Source organism: Lytechinus pictus, unplaced genomic scaffold, assembly GCF_037042905.1.
Source record: "Lytechinus pictus isolate F3 Inbred unplaced genomic scaffold, Lp3.0 scaffold_19, whole genome shotgun sequence".
Classification (NCBI taxonomy): domain Eukaryota; kingdom Metazoa; phylum Echinodermata; class Echinoidea; order Temnopleuroida; family Toxopneustidae; genus Lytechinus; species Lytechinus pictus.
The window spans coordinates 1,583,036-1,606,341 of NW_026974140.1; the positions used below are offsets into that span (position 1 = coordinate 1,583,036).

A 23,306-nucleotide genomic window follows, 5' to 3' on the forward strand; every position below is an offset into this window, starting at 1 on the left:
TTATCAATCATAAACATTTGTGTTTAATACACAGCTTGATACGGTCAGTCGGTGGCTTGTTCAAGCATTGGCTGGCTGTTGTTGCAGTGTGTTGAAAAGCATGTTGTGAATTTGATTGACATGTGTTCATTGATAAGATTATTGATAATTCGTTTATGGAAAGGACAAGTCCATCCCTTAAATAATTTGATTTGTGTTATTCAGTAATATGCAAGTTTTCTTATCCCTCAATTTCTAAATTTGGATATACCTTTTTTATACTGTATACCTGTAGGTAGTAGATGATCTGATCAGTTTGTTTGATAGACCTACTTGAAAATCACTGTTTTCAAAAGAAACAAATGACTCCTCTTTCCATGCATATATTGGTGGGACAATAACCTGAGAAGATGTTTATTAAATTTCTGTTGTTTCTTTTTTCAGAAATGCATATCCGCAGTCAGCTCTCTGTGTATTTAGTTTGATGGAGATAGATGGTAACTTTACAAGTGGTAATTTCTTTGGGTCTGATGGTGATGTAACAAATGATTTATGGAGGGCTAATGATGGATCTACGGTTTCACCAAGACATGGAGCAGATGTAAGTAATCCATTTAAAGGAAAGTAGGTTTTTAGAAGGAAAAAAAAAGCACTTGAAGAAATAGCATTCAATTATAATAAAGTGTCAGAAATATGAGACAAATGTTTGCAGTAGGAGTATGATTTATTATGATGCTAGATTCAAAAGGTAAATGGTGTGTAAAGGAACACTTACCTCCCACCCCCATATTAGGCCAATTGGACTAGGGATGAGTCATAGCAACTGATCGATGCCGTTGGTCACCATTGCAATTTATTCAAGTCTGCTTGACTGCTCAAATTGCACATTAATAAGCTGAAATCTGACAGATAGCTGTTAAAATGAAAATAAAACACCCTCAAACTTGAATAAATGTTTCATTTTCATGTTATTGTTGTTTTTCATTATTGTTTAATCTATTGTTTTTTATGATATATCATTCATTTTCATTTTCCCTCCAGTTACATGTATGCAAATCATGCTATGATTCCTAACCTTATTGAAGACATAGATTTACCATCATCCTAACTTTAATTAATTGATATGTATTACCATAAACCCCTTGGTAATCAAATCTAGGTAAACATGAAAATTGGAAATGTCATAGTTTTCCCATGATAAAAAAAATGCAAGTGAAATGGTGGTTATCGACATTTCTGTTTCCATTATACTACTGTGTTGTGCATGTCACTATTTTGTGAAACTAATCATGTCTTTTAATATTCCTTACCTTTCTTTTTTTTACATGTACATCCATTTTTTGTCTCACCTGCAACGCAGTGTGAGACTATAGGCGCGGCTTTTCCGACGGCGGTGGCGTCAACACCAAATCTTAACTGAAGGTTAAGTTTTTGAAATGACAGCATAACTTAGAAAGTATATGGACCTAGTTCATGAAACTTGGCCATAAGGTTAATCAAGTATTACTAAATATCCTGCCTGAGTTTTCAGGTCACATGACCAAGGTCAATGGTCATTTGGGGTCAATGAACTTAGACCATGTTGGGGGAATCGACATCAAAATCTTAACCTAAGGTTAAGTTTTTGAAATGTCATCATAACTTGAAAAATATATGGACCTAGTTCATGAAACTTGGACATAAGGTTAATCAAGTATCACTAAACATCCTGCGTGAGTTTCATGTCACATGACCAAATTCAAAGGTCATTAAGGGTCAATGAACTTTGGCCGAATTGGGGGTATCTGTTGAATTCCCATCAGACCTTTGAAAGTTTATGGATCTGATTCATGAAACTTGGACAAAATAGTGATCAAGTATCACTGAACATTTTGTACAAGTTTCAGGTCACATGATTAAGGTCAAAGGTCATTTAGGGTTAATGAACTTTGGCCGAATAGGGAGTATCTGTTGAATTACCATCATAACTTTGAAAGTTTATTGGTCTAGTTCGTTAAACTTGGACATACATGTAAGAGTAAGCAAGTATCACTGAACAGCCTGTGCGCATTTCAGGTCACATGACTAAGGTCAAAGGTCATTGAACTTTGACCGAATCGGGTGTATCTGTTGAATTACCATCATAACTTTGAAAGTTTATGGATCTGATACATGAAACTTGGACATAAGAGTAATTTAAGTATCACTGAACATCCTGTGCAAGTTTCAGGTCACATGGTCATGTAAGGTCAACGAACTTTGGCCATGTTGGGGTTTTTGTCTCGCCTGCGTAGCAGAGCGAGACATAGGTATCACTATTTCTGGCATTGGCGTCGGTGTCGGCGTCGTCGTCGTCAACAATTGTGTTGTACACCCAATAACTTTCTGTAGCTTCGAGGTGGGATCACCAAATTCATACCAGAGGTCCATCTCCTGAAGGCATAGGTCAAGTTTGAATATGAGTCGAATGTGAATAAGCTCTAAGGTCAAAGGTCAATGAACTTTCCATGACTGGAACAATTGTGTTGTACACCCAATAACTTTCTATAGCTTCGAGATGGGATCACCAAATTCATACCAGAGGTCCATCTCCTGAAGGCATAGGTCAAGTTCAAATATGAGTTGAATTTGATTAAGGTCAAAGGTCAATGAACTTTCCATGACTGGCACTCTGCTATGTTGTACACATAATAACTTTTTATATCTTCGAGGTGGGATCACCAAATTCATACCAGAGGTCCATCTCCTGAAGGCACAGGTCAAATTCGAATATGAGTCGAATTTGAATAAGGTCAAAGGTCAATGAACTTTCCATGACTGGCACTGTGCTGTGTTTTACACCCAATAACTTTCTATATCTTCGAGGTAGGATTGTCAAATTCATACAAGAGGTCCATCTTTTGAAGGTGCAGGTCAAGGTTGAATGTGAGTTGAATTTGATTAAGGTCAAAGGTCAATGAACTTTCCATGACTGGCACTGAGCACTGTTCTACACATACTAACTTTTTATATCTTCAAGGTAGGATTGCCAAATTCATACAAGAGGTCCATCTCTTGAAGGTGCAGGCAAGTTCAAATGTGAGCCGAATTTGAATAAGGTCAAAGGTCAATGAACTTTCCATGACTGGCACTGTGCTGTGCTGTACACACAATAACTTCCTATATCTTTGAGGTAGGGTTGTCAAATTCAAACAAGAGGTCCATCTTTTGAAGGTGCAGGTCAAGTTCGAATGTGAGTTGAATTTGATTAAGGTCAAAGGTCAATGAACTTTCCATGACTGGCACTGAGCTCTGTTCTACACATACTAACTCTTTATATCTTCGAGGTAGGATTGCCAAATTCATACAAGAGGTCCATCTCTTGAAGGTGCAGGTCAAGTTCGAATGTGAGTTGAATTTGAATAAGGTCAAAGGTCAATGAACTTTCCATGACTGGCACTGTGCTGTGTTGTACACACAATAAATTTCTATAGCTTCGAAACAGGTATTAAAGATATCTGACTGGTACTGTATGTTCGGATGCTTTTTGTATCTGTTTGTTCCTCTAATGGCATGACCTTATCTGTTTTTTCTACTAATGACATGACCTATAGTTTTGACATGCAATATGCAGGCGAGACAACGCTTGGCGTTTGCCTTGTTTGTTGAATAATAATCATATCTCTGTAAGTTTATCGGTCTAGTTCATAAAACGTGGACATAAGAGTAACCAAGTATCACTGAACATCTTGTGCGAGTTGTAGTAGTTTTCAAAGTCAGCACTGCTGCTATATTGAATCGGGTGATGCAGGTGAGACGGCCAGAGGCATTCCACTTGTTTAAAAGAATTTTTCAAGGTGATATTTAATTTTTCTGAATTCATTCAAATATTTTTCTAGTTTGGTTGAACCTAGCTTATAATTGAAATGAATTTTGATTAACCATTTTGTAAAGACCATTTTTTGTATCTCCTGAGATCTTTTGAGACAGAATTAAGGCTTCCTTTCAAAAGATTACAACAGTTTTCATTTGAATATATATGAATATGTGTTTATTTTAATACAGTTTGCTAAACACAAAATAAAAGAATACGTATACCCATGGATAAACCTTCACAATCATAATGGGATCAAGGTAGCCCTGAGATTTTTCATGATGAATTCATAACTTCAAATAGTTGTGTTCGATCTTTTATTACTTTTTGCTCTTTAGCATCACACTACTGTTATGAGAAATTTGTGATGTACAGGTTCACATTCCAGAAAATAGTAATTTTTGTCTCGCCTGCATAGTAGATCGAGACTATGGGCGCTGCTTTTCTGACAGAGGCAGCCGCATCATCAACCTAAACTCTTAACCTATGATTTTTTAAATGACATCATGACTTAAAAAGTATATGGAATATACCGGTAGTTCATGAAACTTGGACATAAGTAACGTTGCAAAATTCCCGGGAATTTTCGCGGTGGAAACTTTCCATGGGAATAAACAGGAATTTATTGGGAATTTTCGGCAATTTTCGGCAATTTTCAAGAAATGTTGGGAATTTTCAAAAAGTAGCAATTTTCTGATACAGGAATTGAAAGGATTAACCTGGCAGATTATGCTTAATTATGCTTTGTCAGCAAGTTTCAAGCCAAATATTATGCTAAGACAGTCAGACAAGGCAGAATTTCAATGAATTTCATGTACACTGTAAAAGTTGATTTACTGTATTAGTGGCTGAATGGTATGTGCGATGGCAGTACATGTACACTGCGAATGCTTTACACAAGGAATGATGCCTATTGGATATTATGATCTTTTTACAGATCTGATGAAAATATTAATAATTATTATAACATTATTGTTGTTATTAGCATTACCATGATCACTATTTTATTATCATTCCTTTATTTCTGCATAGCAGAAGTGAGAACTTGGTGCTGTTTGCAGTGTTAATTTAATATTTTTCATTCCAGGACCTGATTTTTCCCATTTAAAGGACAAGTCCACCCCAACAAAAAGTTGATTTGAATAAGAAGAGAAAATTCAACAAGAATAACACTGAAAATTTCATCAAAATAGGATGTAAAATAAGAAAATTTTGACATTTTAAATTTTCGCTTAATTTCACAAAACAGTTATATGCACATCCTGGCTGGTATGCAAATGAGGAGACTATGATGTCATCCACTCACTATTTCTTTTGTATTTTATTATATGAAATATTCTAATTTTCTCCTCATTGTCAAGTGGTACAACGATTAATTCCTCCCTGAACATGTGAAATTAGCATTGTTTAATACTATATGGTTCAGTCAAGTTGGACCTTATTGTCAAATCTATAAAAAATGAAATATTTTATAATTCAAACAATAAAAAACAAAAGAAATAGTGAGTGATGGACATCATCGACTGAGTCACCTAGTTGTGCGTATCACTGTTTTGTGAAAAATAAGCGAAACTTAAAAATGAAAAATAGTGTAATGTAAAGTGTTACTTTTTTCATGTTGAAGCTTCATTTGTACATACACGTAATGCTACATCATGTATACATAATACATGTACCGGTATCGTACTATGTACAGTTTGATGAATGTTTTATACCCAGGGCAATTTAAAGAATGAAGAATAGTTTAAATACAAATGGAAAGAATAATATTTGAGGATATCAATGAATAATTTTGTATTTAAAAACAGAATTAATCACTTTTTGTGAAAAAATGATAATTCCCGAAACTTTCCATGGAAATTTGTCAAAATTTCTGGAAAGTTTCCAGCCCTTTGCAACCCTAGACACAAGGTCAATCAGTTATTTCTGAATATCCTGCCTGAGTTTCAGGTCACATGACCAAGGTCAAGGGTCATTTAGGGTCAATGAACTTTGGGCATTTTAGGGGTATTTGTTGAATTTCCATCGTAACTATGAATGTTTGTGGATCTAGTTCATTACACTTAGACGTAAGAGTAATCAGGTATCACTTAACATCCTGTGCAAGTTTCAGGTTACGTGATCAAGTTCAAATGCCATTTAGGGTCAATGAACTTTGGTCCTATTGGGGGTATTTGTTGATTTAATATTATAACTTTGAAAGTTTATGGATGTAGTTAATGAAATGTAGACATAGGGGTAATCCAGTATCAGTGCTCATCTTGCACAAGTTGTAAGTCACTTGATCAAGGACAAATGTCATTTAGGGTCAATTAACGTAGTAGTATATTATATGATTGGTGTTTTTGTGAATAATTATTTTATAGTCTTTTTGTCTCACCTGCATAGCAGAGTGAGACTATAGGCGCCGCTTTTCCGACGGCGGTGGCGGCGGCGGCGGCGGCGTCAACACCAAATCTTAACCTGAGGTTAAGTTTTTGAAATGACAGCATAACTTAGAAAGTATATGGACCTAGTTCATGAAACTTGGCCATAAGGTTAATCAAGTATTACTGAACATACTGCCTGAGTTTCATGTCACATGACTAAGGTCAAAGGTAATTTAGGGTCAATGAACTTAGACCATGTTGGGGGAATCAACATCAAAATCTTAACCTACATGTAAGGTTAAGTTTTTGAAATGTCATCATAACTTAGAAAATATATGGACCTAGTTCATGAAACTTATACATAAGATTAATCAAGTATCACTGAACATCCTGCATGAGTTTCACGTCACATGACCAAGGTCAAAGGTCATTTAGGGTCAATGAACTTTGACCGAATTGGGGGTATCTGTAGAAATACCATCATAACTTTAAAAGTTTATGGATCTGATTCATGAAACTTGGACATAATAGTAATCAAGTATTACTGAACATCCTGTGCAAGTTTCAGGTCACATAATCAAGGTCAAAGGTCAATGAACTTTGGTCAAATTGGGGTATTTGTTGAATTACCGTCATAACTTAGAAAATATATGGACCTAGTTCATGAAACTTATACATAAGGTTAATCAAGTATCACTGAACATCCTGCATGAGTTTCACGTCACATGGCCAAGGTCAAAGGTCATTTAGGGTCAATGAACTTTGGCCGAATTGGGGGTATCTGTAGAATTACCATCATAAAAAAGTTTATGGATCTAGTTTATAAAACGTGGAAATAAGAGTAACAAAGTATCACTGAATATCTTGTGCGAGTTATAGTAGTTTTCAAAATCAGCACTGCTGCTATATTGAATCGCGTGATGCAGGTGAGACGGCCAGAGGCATTCCACTTGTTTAAAAGTCAGCACTGCTGTTATATTGAATCGTGTAATGCAGGCGAGACTGCCAGCGGCGCTCCACTTGTTTCTTAAATGCATGTCAGACCCTGCATTGCTAAAAACACCATTTCAAATTCATGTACAAATCCAATAAAGATATATGTACACATTATTTTGATTTCTATGGATTAAAGTCCAGGTCCAGGTCGGGGAGGAAAGCCTGCGGCTACAGTAATTTATTTAACTTTTTCCTTTTCCAGGCAACCTGGACTTGTTCTGTAAACATCCCTTCTCACTTTGTAATTGTATATTCTCTTGTAAATTGATTGTAAACTGTTTTTGTTGAAATGCCGAATAAAATAATAATAATAGTAAATAAGATTAATTCTATGTTGTCAAAAATTATATGCCCAATTTAGAAACATCAAACACTTTGATATATTTTGATAAAAATTCTACAGAGTTATTTTGTAGATAGCACAAACTAACAGAAGAGCTTTGTTTTAACAGTTGATTACAGCAGTATCATGTCAATACATGTACATGTATTGGCATGATTCATAATTCAGATAATCTTACTTTCAGTTCTGAAGATTATGCATTGGTTTGGGTAGCATACACACCAATTTTACCTGAAATCACACAGTCAACAGCTGGGGTCTTGGTAGGGGGGTGGGTTTAGTCTTATAGTATTTTGTTGAGATCATTTATATGCTCTCATTAACTGTTCAATCTTTCAATCTATTATTAACCATCTTTTATTACCTTTTTTCATCCGTCAATAGTGCTCCAATCCAAACATCGCCGCAAACAACTTTTTACGTGACTACAACCTTATGGCAGACCCTGCAGTTCAGATATATGATCCTCCACTTACCATGGTTGGTGATCGATTCTCTAATCTTGAAATGACAGATGAGTCATTCATTATTTCATCAGGTACTGTTAATGACTTTTCTTCATAAAGGCATTTTCAGTAGGCCTTGGAGTTAAACTCATACACTCTATGCATTTACCAACAACCCGTCACCGAACACCAGGGGTAGTACTTTTTACACCAATCAAATATTTGCCAGACGTTGATTCCTTATTTATAACACATTCAGTTATCAAAGTGCATGGCTATAATCCTTGATATTTATCCTTGATGTCAAATGTAACTTACTTGTGATTTCCAATAATCCAGGTATCTCGATTGTTTGATTGTTTACCATGGCAAACAATTGAATTACAAGTAGGTTATTCGCCCCAGGCCATTTTTCACGAATCAATTCCTTTCAAATAATGTGCTGATGTGGATATACGAGTAATCATAGTTTTGTCAGGAGCCCATTGCTGAGTGATAACACCTAAAATATAGATTATGCATTTTTCTTTATACTGTACTATGTGAAACACAGCCTGGGTCTATTATTGGCGGTGTCAAACACCCCTGAATACTAATTTCTAAAGTAAAAATGGAAATCATTTATTCATTGATCTTTCCATCTTATATCTTACAGAAAGGGGATGTCTGTACAAGTTTGACATTTCTACTCTCAGTGGAGATCTAGGTAACCCTTGTCCTCTGAATGTAAGTTTATTTGGAGCTCTATCTTGTTTGATAATGGAGTCATTCAAGATGAATACATGGCATTATTTCTCTAAAGTCCCAGTTCACAAGATCACTCTATTTTCATGTTATATACAGTAGTGTTGAGGCTTGTTCAAAAAATTTTCATTGATTTTAGAGGAACTTGAAAAAAATGTCTTTCACTTGAGGGTCAAAGGGAAGATGCAAACGTTTTGTTATACAGCTGGTTGATCTTGAATACAGACCCTGTTTTATTCTCTTCCTGTTAATGTATACAATATAATTGAAAATTTTCATCATTATTTCTTTCTTCTTTTCCTTCTCTTTTCCCTCTCTGTTCCCTTTTATTCTTCTCCTCTTCCTCTTTTTCCTCTTCTTCAAATGTGTGTTTCCTTGTCAGCATCAAACCATAACCAATTTTCAGACTTGAAATGTTATAAATAGTAAGGGCTTATTTTATGTAACTTGGACATGAGGTTATCAAGTTGGATTTTAGGTCACATACAGTGTAATAAAAGGTTATTGGATTCAATAAAGTTTGACCATGTTCCGGTATCAACATAAAAACTTTAGCTTGTGTTAACTTGTTATTAAATCAAGGTCAAGGTAATTTGAGGTCAGTGATTTTTTTATTGATATTTTTTCCTCTTTGTTTTCTCATCCAATAAAATCACATATATATTTATATTACTCTTTGTCCCACTTGCATAGCAGAGCGCGACTAGAGGCGCCGCTTTTCTGACGGTGACCGCAGCATTGTCAACATTGAAATCTTAACCAAGGTTAAGTTTTTAAAATGTCATTGTAACTTAGAAAGTACATGTATATTGACCTAGTTCATGAAACTTGGACATAAGGGTAATCAAGTATCACTGGTTATCCTGCTTGAGTTTCAGGTCACATGACCCAGGTCATTTAGGGTCAATGAACTTAGACCATGTTTGGGGAATCAATATGGAAATCTTTACCAGCTTACAAAGTCTCTGAAATGTCATAACTTTGAAAGTACATGGACCTAGTTCATGAAATTTATACATGAGAGTCATCAAGAATCACTGATAATCTAGCATGAGTCTTTGGTCACATGGTCGAGGTCAAAGGTCATTTAGGGTCAATGATCCTATTATTTCATTAGCCCTTGGATTGTTAAATTCTATTATTCAAAGGTTAAAGTGAAAAAAAATACAAGTCATTGATATTTCAATATAAAAAGGTCATTACTGTAGCAGGGTGTTTCATAATGCTGTTCACTGAACATCCTGTGCAAGTTTCAGGTCATATGCTCAAGGTCAAAGGTCATGTAAGGTCAATGAACTTTGGCCACGTTGGGGGTATTTGTTGAATTACCATCATAACTTTGACAGTTTATGGATCTGACTCGTGAAACTTGGACATAAGAGTAATCAAGTATCGGGTGATTCCATACGTGTCGTACGGGACATTTAGAGAACATTTGACAGTTTTTTGACAAGAAAAACAAAAAATATTCCAGTAACTAAAGGTGATCATCAAGTACTACCAGAGTGTTAGAAACCAAGACTTAACATGACTTGAATTCACATCCTGTATTATACAGAATTAAAATAGTAATGTGTCGTACGGACGCAGAAAAAGTGGCTTTTTTCAAAACCTCAAGTTTGTCCACTAAAGTCTGTGAGTTGGATAGATAATTTTCATAGAAACTGAACTCAAATTGATATTCAATTACCCAAGAACAAACACATCTATGAAAGAAAGCAAAATAAACATTCATGAATAAATAAAGCAAATTACAATTTTCGAGAACATTGAGGCGTACGGGACACTCAAAATGTGTCGTATGGGACATCTCTAAATTGAAGCCTAACTTTCTTACTTTATGTCTCTTTGACTTCTTCAATCAATTTATTTGGCTGATGATAATGATAGTCCTATCAAACTAAAGACATTCATTATGTTAGAAACCGCAGTCGGCTGAATATTTCTGTTAATATATCATAAACAAAATAATGTGTCGTACGGGACACTTGTGTGTCGTACAGGACACTTGTGTGTCGTACGGGACACTTTTGTGTCGTACGGGACACTAGTATGTTGTACATGTACAGGCACTTGCGTGTTGTACTGGGCAGTCCAAATAAAACGATGAACTTTTATCAATCAGAAGGGGAGCATTGCCCCTAAATTCTACCTTTTTAATGAAAAGTCTTTTAATAAGTAGTCATTCAGGACAATATCATTAAGTAACCTCAATATATACAATCGGAAGCAATACATGTATGTTATCATTTTTTTCATGATGAGAAATGTACAAGGGTTCACAGCATTTTTACGAGCTGAAAAACTTGAGGTTTTGTGTGAAGTTATATTTTAGTGAATTAATTGATGATTTCCAATTCATTATTTAAACAATGAATGAATGAAACTGTTTGTGTAAATTATGGGGCTAAAATGTTATATTTTTTCATATAAAGTGTATATATACATGATATATGTCACAACTGTCACTTGTAATTCCACAAAATATTTTTTTTCTAAAGAAATGCGGTTCTACTTTTTCAAACCTTTCTGCATTTCATGAAACCATATAGTTTGTCTTTTTTTCCAGATTTTTTTTTTTACAACTTGAAAAAAGTAAGGAGTTTCAATACTGTATATAAAAAAATTAGTGATCATCAAGGGAAGTCCAAATAGTTGATTGATATGTAATTTTTAAATTTTTTTACATCATATAATAATTTCACATTAGCATGCAAGAGGAAGTCATCTTCCAGGCTGGGATGAATCATTTATAAAGGTTTTCTTTTCATGCTCAGTGACAAAGAAATTAACCTGCTCTGACCAGTGAAAATCACCAATTTAGCTGAAGGGATTCACAAAAGAATACACCTACATGAAAGCAATTAAAATGGTTAGAATCACCTATTTCATGTTTTATGGAGATAAAAAAGTATTTTTTCAGTTCATTTTATGTCAAATCAATTACTTGAATTAAAATAGGCCTACTATTTATAGTTTCTGAATCCAAATCCTGCAATTAAATGCATTATATATTGCGTGTCGTACAGGACATGCGACACACACTGTGTCGTCGTACGGGAAAACTTTTAATAGGACAATTATTGAAAAATGAAGGGCAGAGATTAGATCCTTATGGGATAAATCGATCACCCACGGGTCAAAGAAAGAGAAACTGATATTGTGAAATTGCATCATCAAAAATAAAATTGTAGGAAAAACTTTTGCATATATATGTGTCGTACGGGACATTGCCAAAAATGGGTTCGGAAAAATCATGGCTGTCCCTATTATGGATCATGAAAATGTTGTAAATATTATTGGGAACCATCAATGATACATTATTCCATTGACCTGCAATATTTACAATCTTCTTGTGCTTTACCAATAATCATTTCAGGCAGTGTTTGTACTTGACTATTTAATTAGCAAAATTATAGAAAATTGAAAATTCCATTGTTTCCCCCCCAAAAAACCATACCCGACTTCACTTTTGGTTATAACTCATAATTTTCATAAAATTTAGGTATCACAGTAAAATATTACACTACTTATGACTTATTGAAAGCAATTTGAAATTTATGATATTTTTGAAGTTCTAGTGTGGAATCGCCCTATCACTGAACATCCTGTACGAGTTTCAGGTCACATGATCAAGGTCAAAGGTCATGCAAGGTCAATGAACTCTGGCCATGTTGGGGGTACATGTATTTGTTGAATTACCATCATATCTCTGTAAGTGTATTGGTCTAGTTCATAAAACGTGGAAATAAGAGTAACCAAGTATCACTCAACATCTTGTGGGAGTTATAGTAGTTTTCAAAGTCAGCACTGCTGCCACATTGAATCGCGTGATGCAGGTGAGACTGCCAGAGGCATTCCACTTGTTTTACAATATTTGTTATATTTGAAAATTATTGTTGTTCCTTTCCTGTTAAACCCAATAATTTCTATGTTTAATTATCAACATTGGTTTCTTTTCATTTCTTTTTCTGATGTTCAGGGTACTATTGAAGAGTCTCCAATTAAGGATTTGGAGATCCACAATGATGGCTATATGGTCACCACAACTGATAGTGCTTATGAATTGAGCTCATGTATTCCATGTATGTCTCATTTTCTACTTTTCACTATGGAGAAGGGGTAGGGGGATGAGGGAGAGATGAGGGGATGGGGATGGGGATGACATGGCTGGAGTATGATTTGCTAAGTGATGCTCCATTTTAATTCAATACTGTAATAAATCTTTAAGGGAATGAATATAAAATCCTAATTGCCTTTTTAATATAATTTATGTTAAATCAATTTTCTATAGGCATATTAAAAATAACATTAGTGTAAGGAATGTTTTTGTAGTGTTGATTTATTCTAGGAGATAGGGGGCTTTATTCAGAATTTTTGGTGGGGAAGGTTTGACAGGCCTATCCAGGGTAAAATTGTGTGCTGATTCCAAAAATGTCACTCTTATCGATTGTACTCGTGCCATTCGGCCATTTTGGCCAATTTTTTACCCAAAATGACAATTTTGACCACTCTTTGGAAAATGGTCCCTCAACAGATTGCTTTTGTAGCCATATCCAATTAAAAGGGTCTATTCTAAGTAAAAATGCACCCAGATTCCAGATAAAGTGGTTTCATTTGCCAAATCACAATAGAATAGGTCATTTTGGCCAAGTTTTGACCAAAAATGACCTTTTTCATGATTTTTTGGTCCAAAAGGTGTTACAAATATTGTTCAGAACTACGATTGGATGTCTTTAGAAATCCACATTTATTTTTAAAATGTGCGCTGGATCAAAACAATCAACCTCATGTAATTTATTCCATTAGTTTGACCTATGAGGGTCATTATGGTTACTTTAGACATAACTGACCATTCGCGCAGTTTTGCATTATAAACTTTTCAAATATGCAGGAAATTGAGGTCTCCAGCATATTTCTTCTTCCCTTATTAAATGGGAATGCATTCATAGGTCTGTCTTGTGTAGAATTTTATGCTGATTCCAAATATATCAGTTTTAATGACCCTATTCAACAGCTTATGGTCATTTTGGCCACTTATGGCCCTCACAATGACCAATAACATGAGTTCAACTTATCCAAAAATACTTCATTGTGACCAGAATCGTTAGCGGGTGTGCTGTGACACCTAACATTGGTGTATCAATCCTTTAAATTGAACATCTCAAAAGTACTTTGACCTTATGTAATTTATTCCATCAGTTTTGACCTATGAGGGTAATTTTGGGTACTTTAGACATAACTGACCATTCGCGCAGTTTTGCAGACTATACTGTGAAAATTGCCAATTTGAGGTCTTCAGCGTGTTTTATCTTCTTCCCATATAATATGCGAATGCATTCAAAAGTCCATCTTGTGTAGATTTTATGCTGATTCCAAATATATCAGTCTTTAACAGCTTATGGTCATTTTGGCCACTTATGGCCCTCAAAATGACCAATAACATCAGTTTAATTTATCAAAAAATACTTCAATGTTACCAGAATCGTTACAAGGGTGTGCAGTGACACCTAAAATTGGTGTATATACTATTAATCCTTTAAATTGAACATCTCAAAAGTATTTTGACCTTATTATGTAATTTGTTCCATCAGTTTTTACCTACAGTATGAGGGTCATGTTGGGTACTTAAGACATAACTGACCTTTCGTGCAGTTTTTCATAATAAACTGAGCAAATAGGTAAGAATTTGAGGTCTTCAGTGTGTTTTATGCTCTTCCCTTATAAAATGGGAAATTATGCATTTAAAGGTCTATCTTGTGTAGAATTTATGCTGATTCCAAATATATCACTCTTAATGACCCTATTTTAAAGCTTATGTTAATTTTGGCCAATTTTCGGCCCCCAAAATGACCAATACCATGATATTTCAATTTATCCAAAAATACTTCAAATGTTACTAAATCGTTACAAGGTTGTGCTGTGACACCTACCTCTGGTGAATTAATCCTGAAAATTGGGCATCCCAAAAGTATTTTGACCACCTTGGTAATTTTGGCCACGTTGACCCCTGTCCAATGTGTATACCAATGCAGCCTATAGCGAATATAGTGAGCAGACAATTCAGGATTGCGTTAATATTAGCATCAATTATAATAAATGGCAAAAGTTTGAAAGCTTTTGGGTATAAATCAATGCAATGATTCCATTTAAACCAGTGGTATTGGCCTAACTATTGGACCCTTTGTTCATTTTGATCACTTTTTCCTCAATAATGACTAGTGACCACACATTATTATATTGAAAAAGTGCTCAAATGTTGCTTAATATCATTATCAGCGTGAGCTACGACACCAATAATCAAGAGTGTTGATAAATGTGATAAAAACCTTCACATCGAGTATACATGAGGTTCATTTTTGTTTGACCATGCACTTTTGTCATTTTCATATGATTTTAGGCACATTGACCCCTTTGTAAATGTTCATGGAAACTTCAAATATAGTGGGCAGCAAATTCAGGAATGAGATATTTTAGCAGCATTTAATATTAGAAAGGACATATTACAAAATTTTCTGAAGTAGATTAATAAAATGATTCCAAATATCATATATATGTGTCTTTTGGGGTCATTTGGTCACTTTTGGTCCCTACAATTACCAATGGCAATTGTATGTATCAAAAGGATTCCAATGTTGTTGCTCTGTATATTTTGTAAGATGTACATGTATTATATCAATCATAATAAGTGACAAATTGTTTAATTAATATGATATCACTGATAATACATATTCAAAATGTGACAATTTTGGTCATTTTGGCTACTTTGACTATGTATCCAATGTGTGAATTTTGAAATGAACATGACTGAGCAGCAATTGTAGGTCTATTGAAATGCGTTCAATCCCTTTTGATGGGAAATATTATTTTAAAGGCTCACCTTGAGTAAGAATTGTGACAAGTATCTTGTGACTGTCTACTGTGGCCCCTGTGATCACTGTATGATCCTAAATAGCCAGTATTATTTTCCTTCTTTAAAGTCAAATTAAACTGAGAATCATTACAAAGCAAAATTGGTCACAGTGTAATTCACTATTAAAGAGACCATCATTTATTTTGACCATCTAGACTTTTTTTGTACAATGCTTCACAAAACTCAAATGGGCATGATTGGTGAGAAGCAAATTTACCTTTAATTCTTTTGAAGAAGTACTGGGTAATAAAACACATTCTATATTAAATTATTGTTTGTGCCAATTTTTTTTGCCACTTTTTAACAATTTAGGGCAAGTTTTCCACTCTCAACTTGACCGATCATGCAATTGTGAGGTTTGTGAAACATTATACAAATAGCGAAGTTAGTAAAAATGCATGATGGTCAAATCTATTCGTGGTATTCACTTTGACCAATTGCTTTGTAATGACACACGTTTGAATTGAGGGTTAGTGCCTTCCTCCAGAACATAGCACTCTGTATAATATAAATTTTAAAAGGGGGGATGATTTCATGGCTATTTAAGGACCATGCAGTGACCAGTTAGGCCACATCAGACAGTGGTGAGGTACGTGGCACAATTCTTACTCCAGGTGAGCTTATAATATTCCCAATCGAAAAAGATTGAACGCATTTCCATAATTGCTCCTCAGTCATTTATAAAAGTCATGCATTTGATAAATGGTCAAAGTGGCCAAAATGGCCAAAAACTATCACAACATTTGTATTATGTACTATACATGTACATGTAAGTAATATTATATTGAAATCAATAAGTAATTTATCACTGATAATGATTGATATAATACATCTTATTAACATTACAGAGCGACAACATCATTTGAATCCTTTTTGATACATGCAAATGTCATTGGTAATTGTCAGGACCAAAAGTGACCAAAATTACCACTAAAGACTGATATATTTGGAATCATTGAATTAATCTACTTCAGAAAGTTAAGAAATAAGTATGTCCTAACATTGAATGATGCTAAAAATATCTCACTCCTGAATTTACTGCCCCATATAAGTGAAGTTTCCATAAACATTTACAATGTGGCTAAATCATGAAATTGACCTCAGTGCATGGTCAAACAACCTTATGTATGCTCGATGTAAAGGATTTTATCACATTTATCCACACTCTTCACCAATTATTGGTAGCTCAGGCTGATAAGGATACTGACCAACATTTGAGCCCTTTTGCATCATCAAAGCATATGTGGTCACTGGTCATTATTGAGCAAAAAGTTGTCAAAATGACCACAGGGTCCAATAGTTAGGCAAATACGGTAACACTGGTTCATGTGGAATTATTGCATTGCTTTTCACCAAAAAGCTTTCACAATTTCCCCATTCAACATGATTGATGTTAATATTAACGCAATCCTGAATGTCTCCTCACCATGTTCGCTATAGGCTGAATTAACATTGGGCAGGGGTCAAGGTGGCCAAAATGACCAAGGTAGTCAAGATACTTTGTGAATGCTCAATTTCAAGGATTCATACACCAGTGTTAGGTGTCACAGCACACCCTTGTAACGACTCTGGTAACATTTGAAGTATTTTGGGATAAATTGAACGGAGGTTGTTGGTCAGTTGGGGGCCAAGAAGTGGCCAAAAATGATCATAAGCTGTTGAATAGGGTCATTAAGACTGATATATTTGGAACAGCATAAAATTCTGCACAAGATGGACTTTTGAATGCATTCCCATTTCATAAGTGAACAAGATAAAACACGCTGAAGTCCTCAAATTCCTACCAATTTGCACAGTTTAGTAAGCAAAACTGCGCGAATGGTCAGCTATGTCTTAAGTACCCAAAATGACCTCATACATGTAGGTCAAAACTGATGGAATAAGTTACTTTAAAATGTTTAATTTAAATGATTAATACACCAATGTTAGATTTTACAGCACACCCTTGTAATGATTCTGGTAACATTGAAGTATTATTTGGATAAAATGAACTGATGTTATTGGTCATTTTGAGAGCCGTAGGTGGCCAAAATGACCATAAGCTGTTGAATACGGTCATTACGACTGATATATTTGGAATCAGCATAAAATTCTACACAAGATAGACCTTATAATGCATTTGCATTTGATAAGGGAAGAAGATGAAATATGCTGAAGACTTCAATGATCTTATATTTGAACAGTTTATAAAGCAAAACTGCGCGAATGGTCAGTTATGTCTAAAGTACCCAAAATGACCCTCATACATGTAGGTCAAAACTAATGGAACAAATTACATGAGGTTGATTGTTATGATCCAGCGCACATTTTAAAAATAAATGTGGACTTCTTAAGACATCCAATCATAGTTCTGAACAATATTTGTAACACCTTTCGGACCGAAAAATCATGAAAAAGGTCATTTTTGGTCAAAACTTGGCCAAAATGACATATTCTATTGTGATTTGGCAAATGAAACCACTTTATCTGGAATCTGGGTGCATTTTTACGTAGAATAGACCCTTTTAATTGGATGTGGCTACAAAAGCAATCTGTTGAGTGACCATTTTCCAAAGTGTGGTCAAAATTGTCATTTTTGGTAAAAAATTTGCCAAAATGGTCAAAATGGCGTGAGTATGGTCAATAAGAGTGACATTTTTGGAATCAGCACGCAATTTTACCCCGGATAAGCCTGTCAAACCTTCCCCACCAAAAATTCTGAATAAAGCCCCCTATCTCCTAGACTAATTGGGTTAAATCTGCTATTCTTTCTTAGCATGAACTTGTCATGTCTGACAAAGAAAATAATAATTGAAAATGGCGACGTAATGTGAAACTGTTTTTCCATTCATGAAAAAAAAATACAAATTACAAATACTAATTTAGCTCTCAAGATGTCCAATGCATAATCCTGCCATCACTTTTCTTTTTTCCAAACCATCTTGTCATCTCTTACAAAAAAAAGCACAATGCCTGTAATGTAAATTAGATTTCTATTCATCAAATTTACCCTAAGTTGACCACCCACTCAACAAATTTTGTCACTACGCCGTCACGCAAAACTTTTTGACCGTGCCACTCACTGAATCTTTACTATCAAGTCTTGCGCATCTTTTTTGCAACACCCAGCTATGCGCTTTTGAAATTACGTAACATTTTATATTATAGTGTATATCAGACCCAAAATTGCTCAAAAACGTGATTCCATGTACATGTACAAAGTCAATGCAATCGTGTTTTTCAACCAAACACCATAATTGTATGATTATTTCTTACTTTTGTTGATTTGAATAGATTTATTTTATGCTATTTATGATCATAAGAAGCTCCTCGGCAAAGTTCATTGAAAAAACAAAGAAATACATAAGAATTAACAATAAAATACATACATGTAGGAAATTAAGTGTTTTGGCAATTTTTTTGTTGGTAATTGTTACAGACGTAAACATTGATATTTTCACCACAAATCAGCATTCTATTAGTTATATAAAGTGAGTTAAAAGCAAAAACATACACAAAAAACAAATTTTATATACTTTTTGCATGATTAATTGATAAAAGAATATAAACAAATAATTCTTTTAAAATTTAACCATATAGTCTTGTAGTTAACATCCACCTCTATGCATGTGCAAATTTTTTTGTGGTGATCACGCAATCAATCAAATTGACCCCCCATCCCCCCCTCAGTATATAGTGGTTTGAAATAGCCGAGTTACATTAGGGTTAAGCTCTAAATTTACATGTACATGTATATGGATTTATATTAGACATCAAATTTATGTACATGAGTTTGCATCAATTTGTGATAATAAAACTCCTTAGTGGGTATCTCAGATATTAGACACATAAGAATATGTACTTGATATTAATGTGTGTCATTTTGTACATTGTATTGTAATTAGTAATTCTTTTCTTTTCATTACCATTTTTTTAAATCATATTGACTCACCAAGTGACCATTTCGGCTAAATCTGCAACGAGTCAGTTTTCTGATCAACTAACACGGGCATAGTGACTACTGTACAATTAATCCTGAATATGTATTGCATAGCTGTATTGAATTACCTATAATTGCTCTCATTATCTCTCCTGTTAGACTGTGTTACAGCAGTATTTCCACAACCTGGTGACTACGCTGTACGACCGAACTCTACCTTCAACATCTACGCTGAAAAAACATTCAACTCTATTACTATTACGAACATCACTAAAGGAGAGATCACTGATGGCAGTTATCTTCTCTTGAGAAATGAGACTTTGGATGCTGATGATTCACTTGTCCACTATCAGATCCTGATTTTAGATGAAACCAATGTGATGATGACAGGATGCAATGGGACGAAAGAATTCAACATTTCCTTGATTCAGTCTGGTATGTTAAAGATAAATGCCAGTTGTGGTAACGATTTCAAAATGAGTTCGTACAGAATCCAATGAAATGACCACTAAAGTGTCTGTTTGTATAAATAGAAAATATGTGCCAAAGGATTCTGGAAGAAATTGTGTAATTGCTGAGAAATTAGCAAATAAGCATGGGATTCGGATCAAACGTCGGGCCGACATTCAAAGCAATAATAATACACTGTCCCATGTGCGCTTATCTGTGTTGGTGATCTTCAGTGTGAACATTTTTCAGCGTAGATTTCAAGATTTCACAAATTTCAGTTTATGTTACTGTACCAGATCTAGATCCTCGATGATATAATGACAATTAAGCCTGGTTTTACAGACTTTCTCGTGAAATCAGTGTTTACTGCAACTACTTTCATTTATCTTTAATATCATTTTTTCTCTAAGAGGTTTTTGCATTTCCCGTTTTATTTACTTCAATAACTGGGATTCATATGCTTATTCATTCAGATGAATGCCTAAACCAAAGACAACACACACAAAATTCCTTGCGCGGTGATCCATATCCCTGACCCGAGCATTACGCCCAGTCGACCAATCACAGCCATGTCACTTCCTCTTTTCACTTCGTGTCTTCACCAGCTTAAGACATCCGAAGCTAAGTCTCTCTCCAACATTAGAATTTTAATGTTTGGAGACTTCTTTTATTGGCTTCTTGTTGTTTATATGGCTCATTTTTGTCTCACCTGCATAGCAGAGTGAGACTATAGGCGCGGCTTTTCCGACGGCGGCGGCGGCGTCAACACCAAATCTTAACCTGAGGTTAAGTTTTTGAAATGACAGCATAACTTAGAAAGTATATGGACCTAGTTCATGAAACTTGGCCATAAGGTTAATCAAGTATTACTGAACATCCTGCCTGAGTTTCATGTCACATGACCAAGGTCAAAGGTCATTTAGGGTCAATGAACTTAGACCATGTTGGGGGAATCAACATCAAAATCTTAACCTAAGGTTAAGTTTTTGAAATGTCATCATAACTTAGAAAATATATGGACCTAGTTCATGAAACTTATACATAAGGTTAATCAAGTATCACTGAACATCCTGCATGAGTTTCACGTCACATGACCAAGGTCAAAGGTCATTTAGGGTCAATGAACTTTGGCCGAATTGGGGGTATCTGTTGAATTACCATCATAACTTTGAAAGTTTATGGATCTGATTCATGAAACTTGGACATAATAGTAATCAAGTATTACTGAACATCCTGTGCAAGTTTCAGGTCACATGATCAAGGTCAAAGGTCATTTAGGGTCAATGAACTTTGGCCAAATTGGGGTATTTGTTGAATTACAGCCATAAATTTGAAAGTGTGTTGGTCTAGTTCATAAAACTTGGACATAATAGTAATCAAGTATCACTGAACATCCTGTGCGAGTTTCAGGTCACATGATCAAGGTCAAAGGTCATGTAAGGTCAAAGAACTTTGGCCACGTTGGGGGTATTTGTTGAATTGCCATCATATCTCTATAAGTGTATTGGTCTAGTTCATAAAACGTGGAAATAAGAGTAACCAAGTATCACTGAACATCTTGTGCGAGTTATAGTAGTTTTCAAAATCAGCACTGCTGCTATATTGAATCGCGTGATGCAGGTGAGACGGCCAGAGGCATTCCACTTGTTGTTGTATATCAATCTGAGTCTAGATTGAACACACTAGCGCAAGTTTTTGTGTATTTTTTTACCCTTTTTGGGCTTCTACTTTTGAGCTTGTTTTGCAGTCATACGTTGCTCGTATGGATGGAGAGCTCAATAGAGCTTCTCCCCCGTACCTCTCGCGTGCCTATTACCTTGCGTTGGTAATCCTTTGTGCTGGACTTGAAATTATTCTTGTTTGCCTTGAATTCTTTTTCTGCATCTTGTCTTGAATTAATTCTCGTTCTGATTTCTCCGTATTAAGGCAGAGTTGTCTTGCGTCGCCATTTTTATTATTATTGTTAGAAACTCTCGGTCTCTCTTCTGTAGAGTGACTATTGTTTTAACCCCCCTTTGTTTGCAATTAATTTATTTTGATTTTTTAAACTTTTAAATTAATCCATGTGATTGATTTTTTATTTTGTTTCCTGTCTCAGACGGTCTCTATTTTTCTTCGTTTGGCTTCATGTCTTGTCCTTGGACCTTTGTTCTTCAAAGCTACCTATTTAATTAATTAGCGATAATTATCTTGTCTTAATTAATTTCAAAAAAAAATTCAGGGCTTCATTGTCTCCGGACTCAATGTTTAAGAAGTTGGTCCTGTTTATTGATTACCTGAATTATTAATATCATAATTAATAATTTCGGAAAGGGACCTTGTTTCCTCTACCTTTCTTGCCCACCCCCCTCTGCCCTTCCTCTGTTCTCGCCGCTCTTTTTGTTCTTTCAGGTTAAGAACTTACATGTACCAGGTAGATGAGCTCTTTCGACTAATCTGTTGATGACTCCAAGTCTGCCACTGGGAAAGAACCTAAATGGTATTTTTGTTCCCGAAATCAGCGGCGGTGAGTATGAGGGCAAGAGAGTACGACCCACTCAGTAGGGCTCTATAAAGAGTGGAACCGTGGTTTGCGTCCACGTGCCCTGAGAAAGAATGGTGGAACCGTGGAACCGTGGAGTCGCACCCACGTGCCCTGGCATTTAGGGTGGAACCTATTTTTGGGGAGTGTTGTACTAGTAGAGAAAACCTCAACTCCTCCAGGGCTGTTTGACCCACTGGCTATCAGGTCCAACAAGTCTTGGTTTAGAGCATGGGACTCTTTTCCTGGCACAGACTAGGCTTGATGTTTGTCAGTCTCCATCAGGGAGCATCAGCAAAGGGCTACCAGTCCCTAGTCGCTAGAGACACGTGAGCTTGACCCGTCGAACTCACGATAATCTGATCAGGGTGGAACCGTGGAATTGCATCCACACGCCCAAGAATGTGGAATCGCGTCCATGTGCTTGAACGGCTTGATCAGATTCGGGTGACATTTCTCATGAGAGATATCACCTCCCCCCAGTCTCTTGTGCCCCCCCCCCCCCCTGCGGGGCCCGCAAAGAAGAGGAAGAAGATGAAAATCTAGGTTGTTAGCCCTGCTTCGCTGGCAGACTTTTCTTTTTGATTCTTAAACTGATGGCTATGCGTCATAACTTACATGTTACACCAGAACGCCTCCGAGCATCACAGATTTCTATCCTCATGCTCCCCGTCAGCTAAAACCGCCGTGTCAAGCGCCGGGCAGGTCAAGCAGACACTCGCCATCTCACACCTCGGAGAGTCGCCGGCTCACTCACTTGCAAGGGAAATCCCTGCTTATACGCAGGTGTTACC

The 23,306-nt window shown here is 35.5% G+C and overlaps 1 protein-coding gene across 1 annotated transcript; it reads left to right on the forward strand.

The window, feature by feature from the left end:
* The first annotated feature begins 428 nt into the window (after positions 1-428).
* LOC129261223 (uncharacterized) lies at positions 429-23,030 on the forward strand. The gene is made up of 5 exons (XM_054899282.2): positions 429-580; positions 7,904-8,057; positions 8,621-8,691; positions 12,692-12,794; positions 19,701-23,030. Exons 1-5 carry the CDS (start codon positions 464-466, stop codon positions 20,039-20,041), a joined length of 786 nt encoding a protein of 261 aa, XP_054755257.2. The 5' UTR covers positions 429-463; the 3' UTR covers positions 20,042-23,030.
* The last annotated feature ends 276 nt before the right edge of the window (positions 23,031-23,306 follow it).

Bases quoted from the DNA above. Each gene is read 5' to 3' on its own strand.
- LOC129261223 (XM_054899282.2), top strand. From the start codon at position 464: ATGGAGATAGATGGTAACTTTACAAGTGGTAATTTCTTTGGGTCTGAT. The intron at 8,058-8,620 runs GTACTGTTAATG...TATATCTTACAG, and splicing joins GTCATTCATTATTTCATCAG to AAAGGGGATGTCTGTACAAG. The intron at 8,692-12,691 runs GTAAGTTTATTT...TCTGATGTTCAG, and splicing joins GTAACCCTTGTCCTCTGAAT to GGTACTATTGAAGAGTCTCC.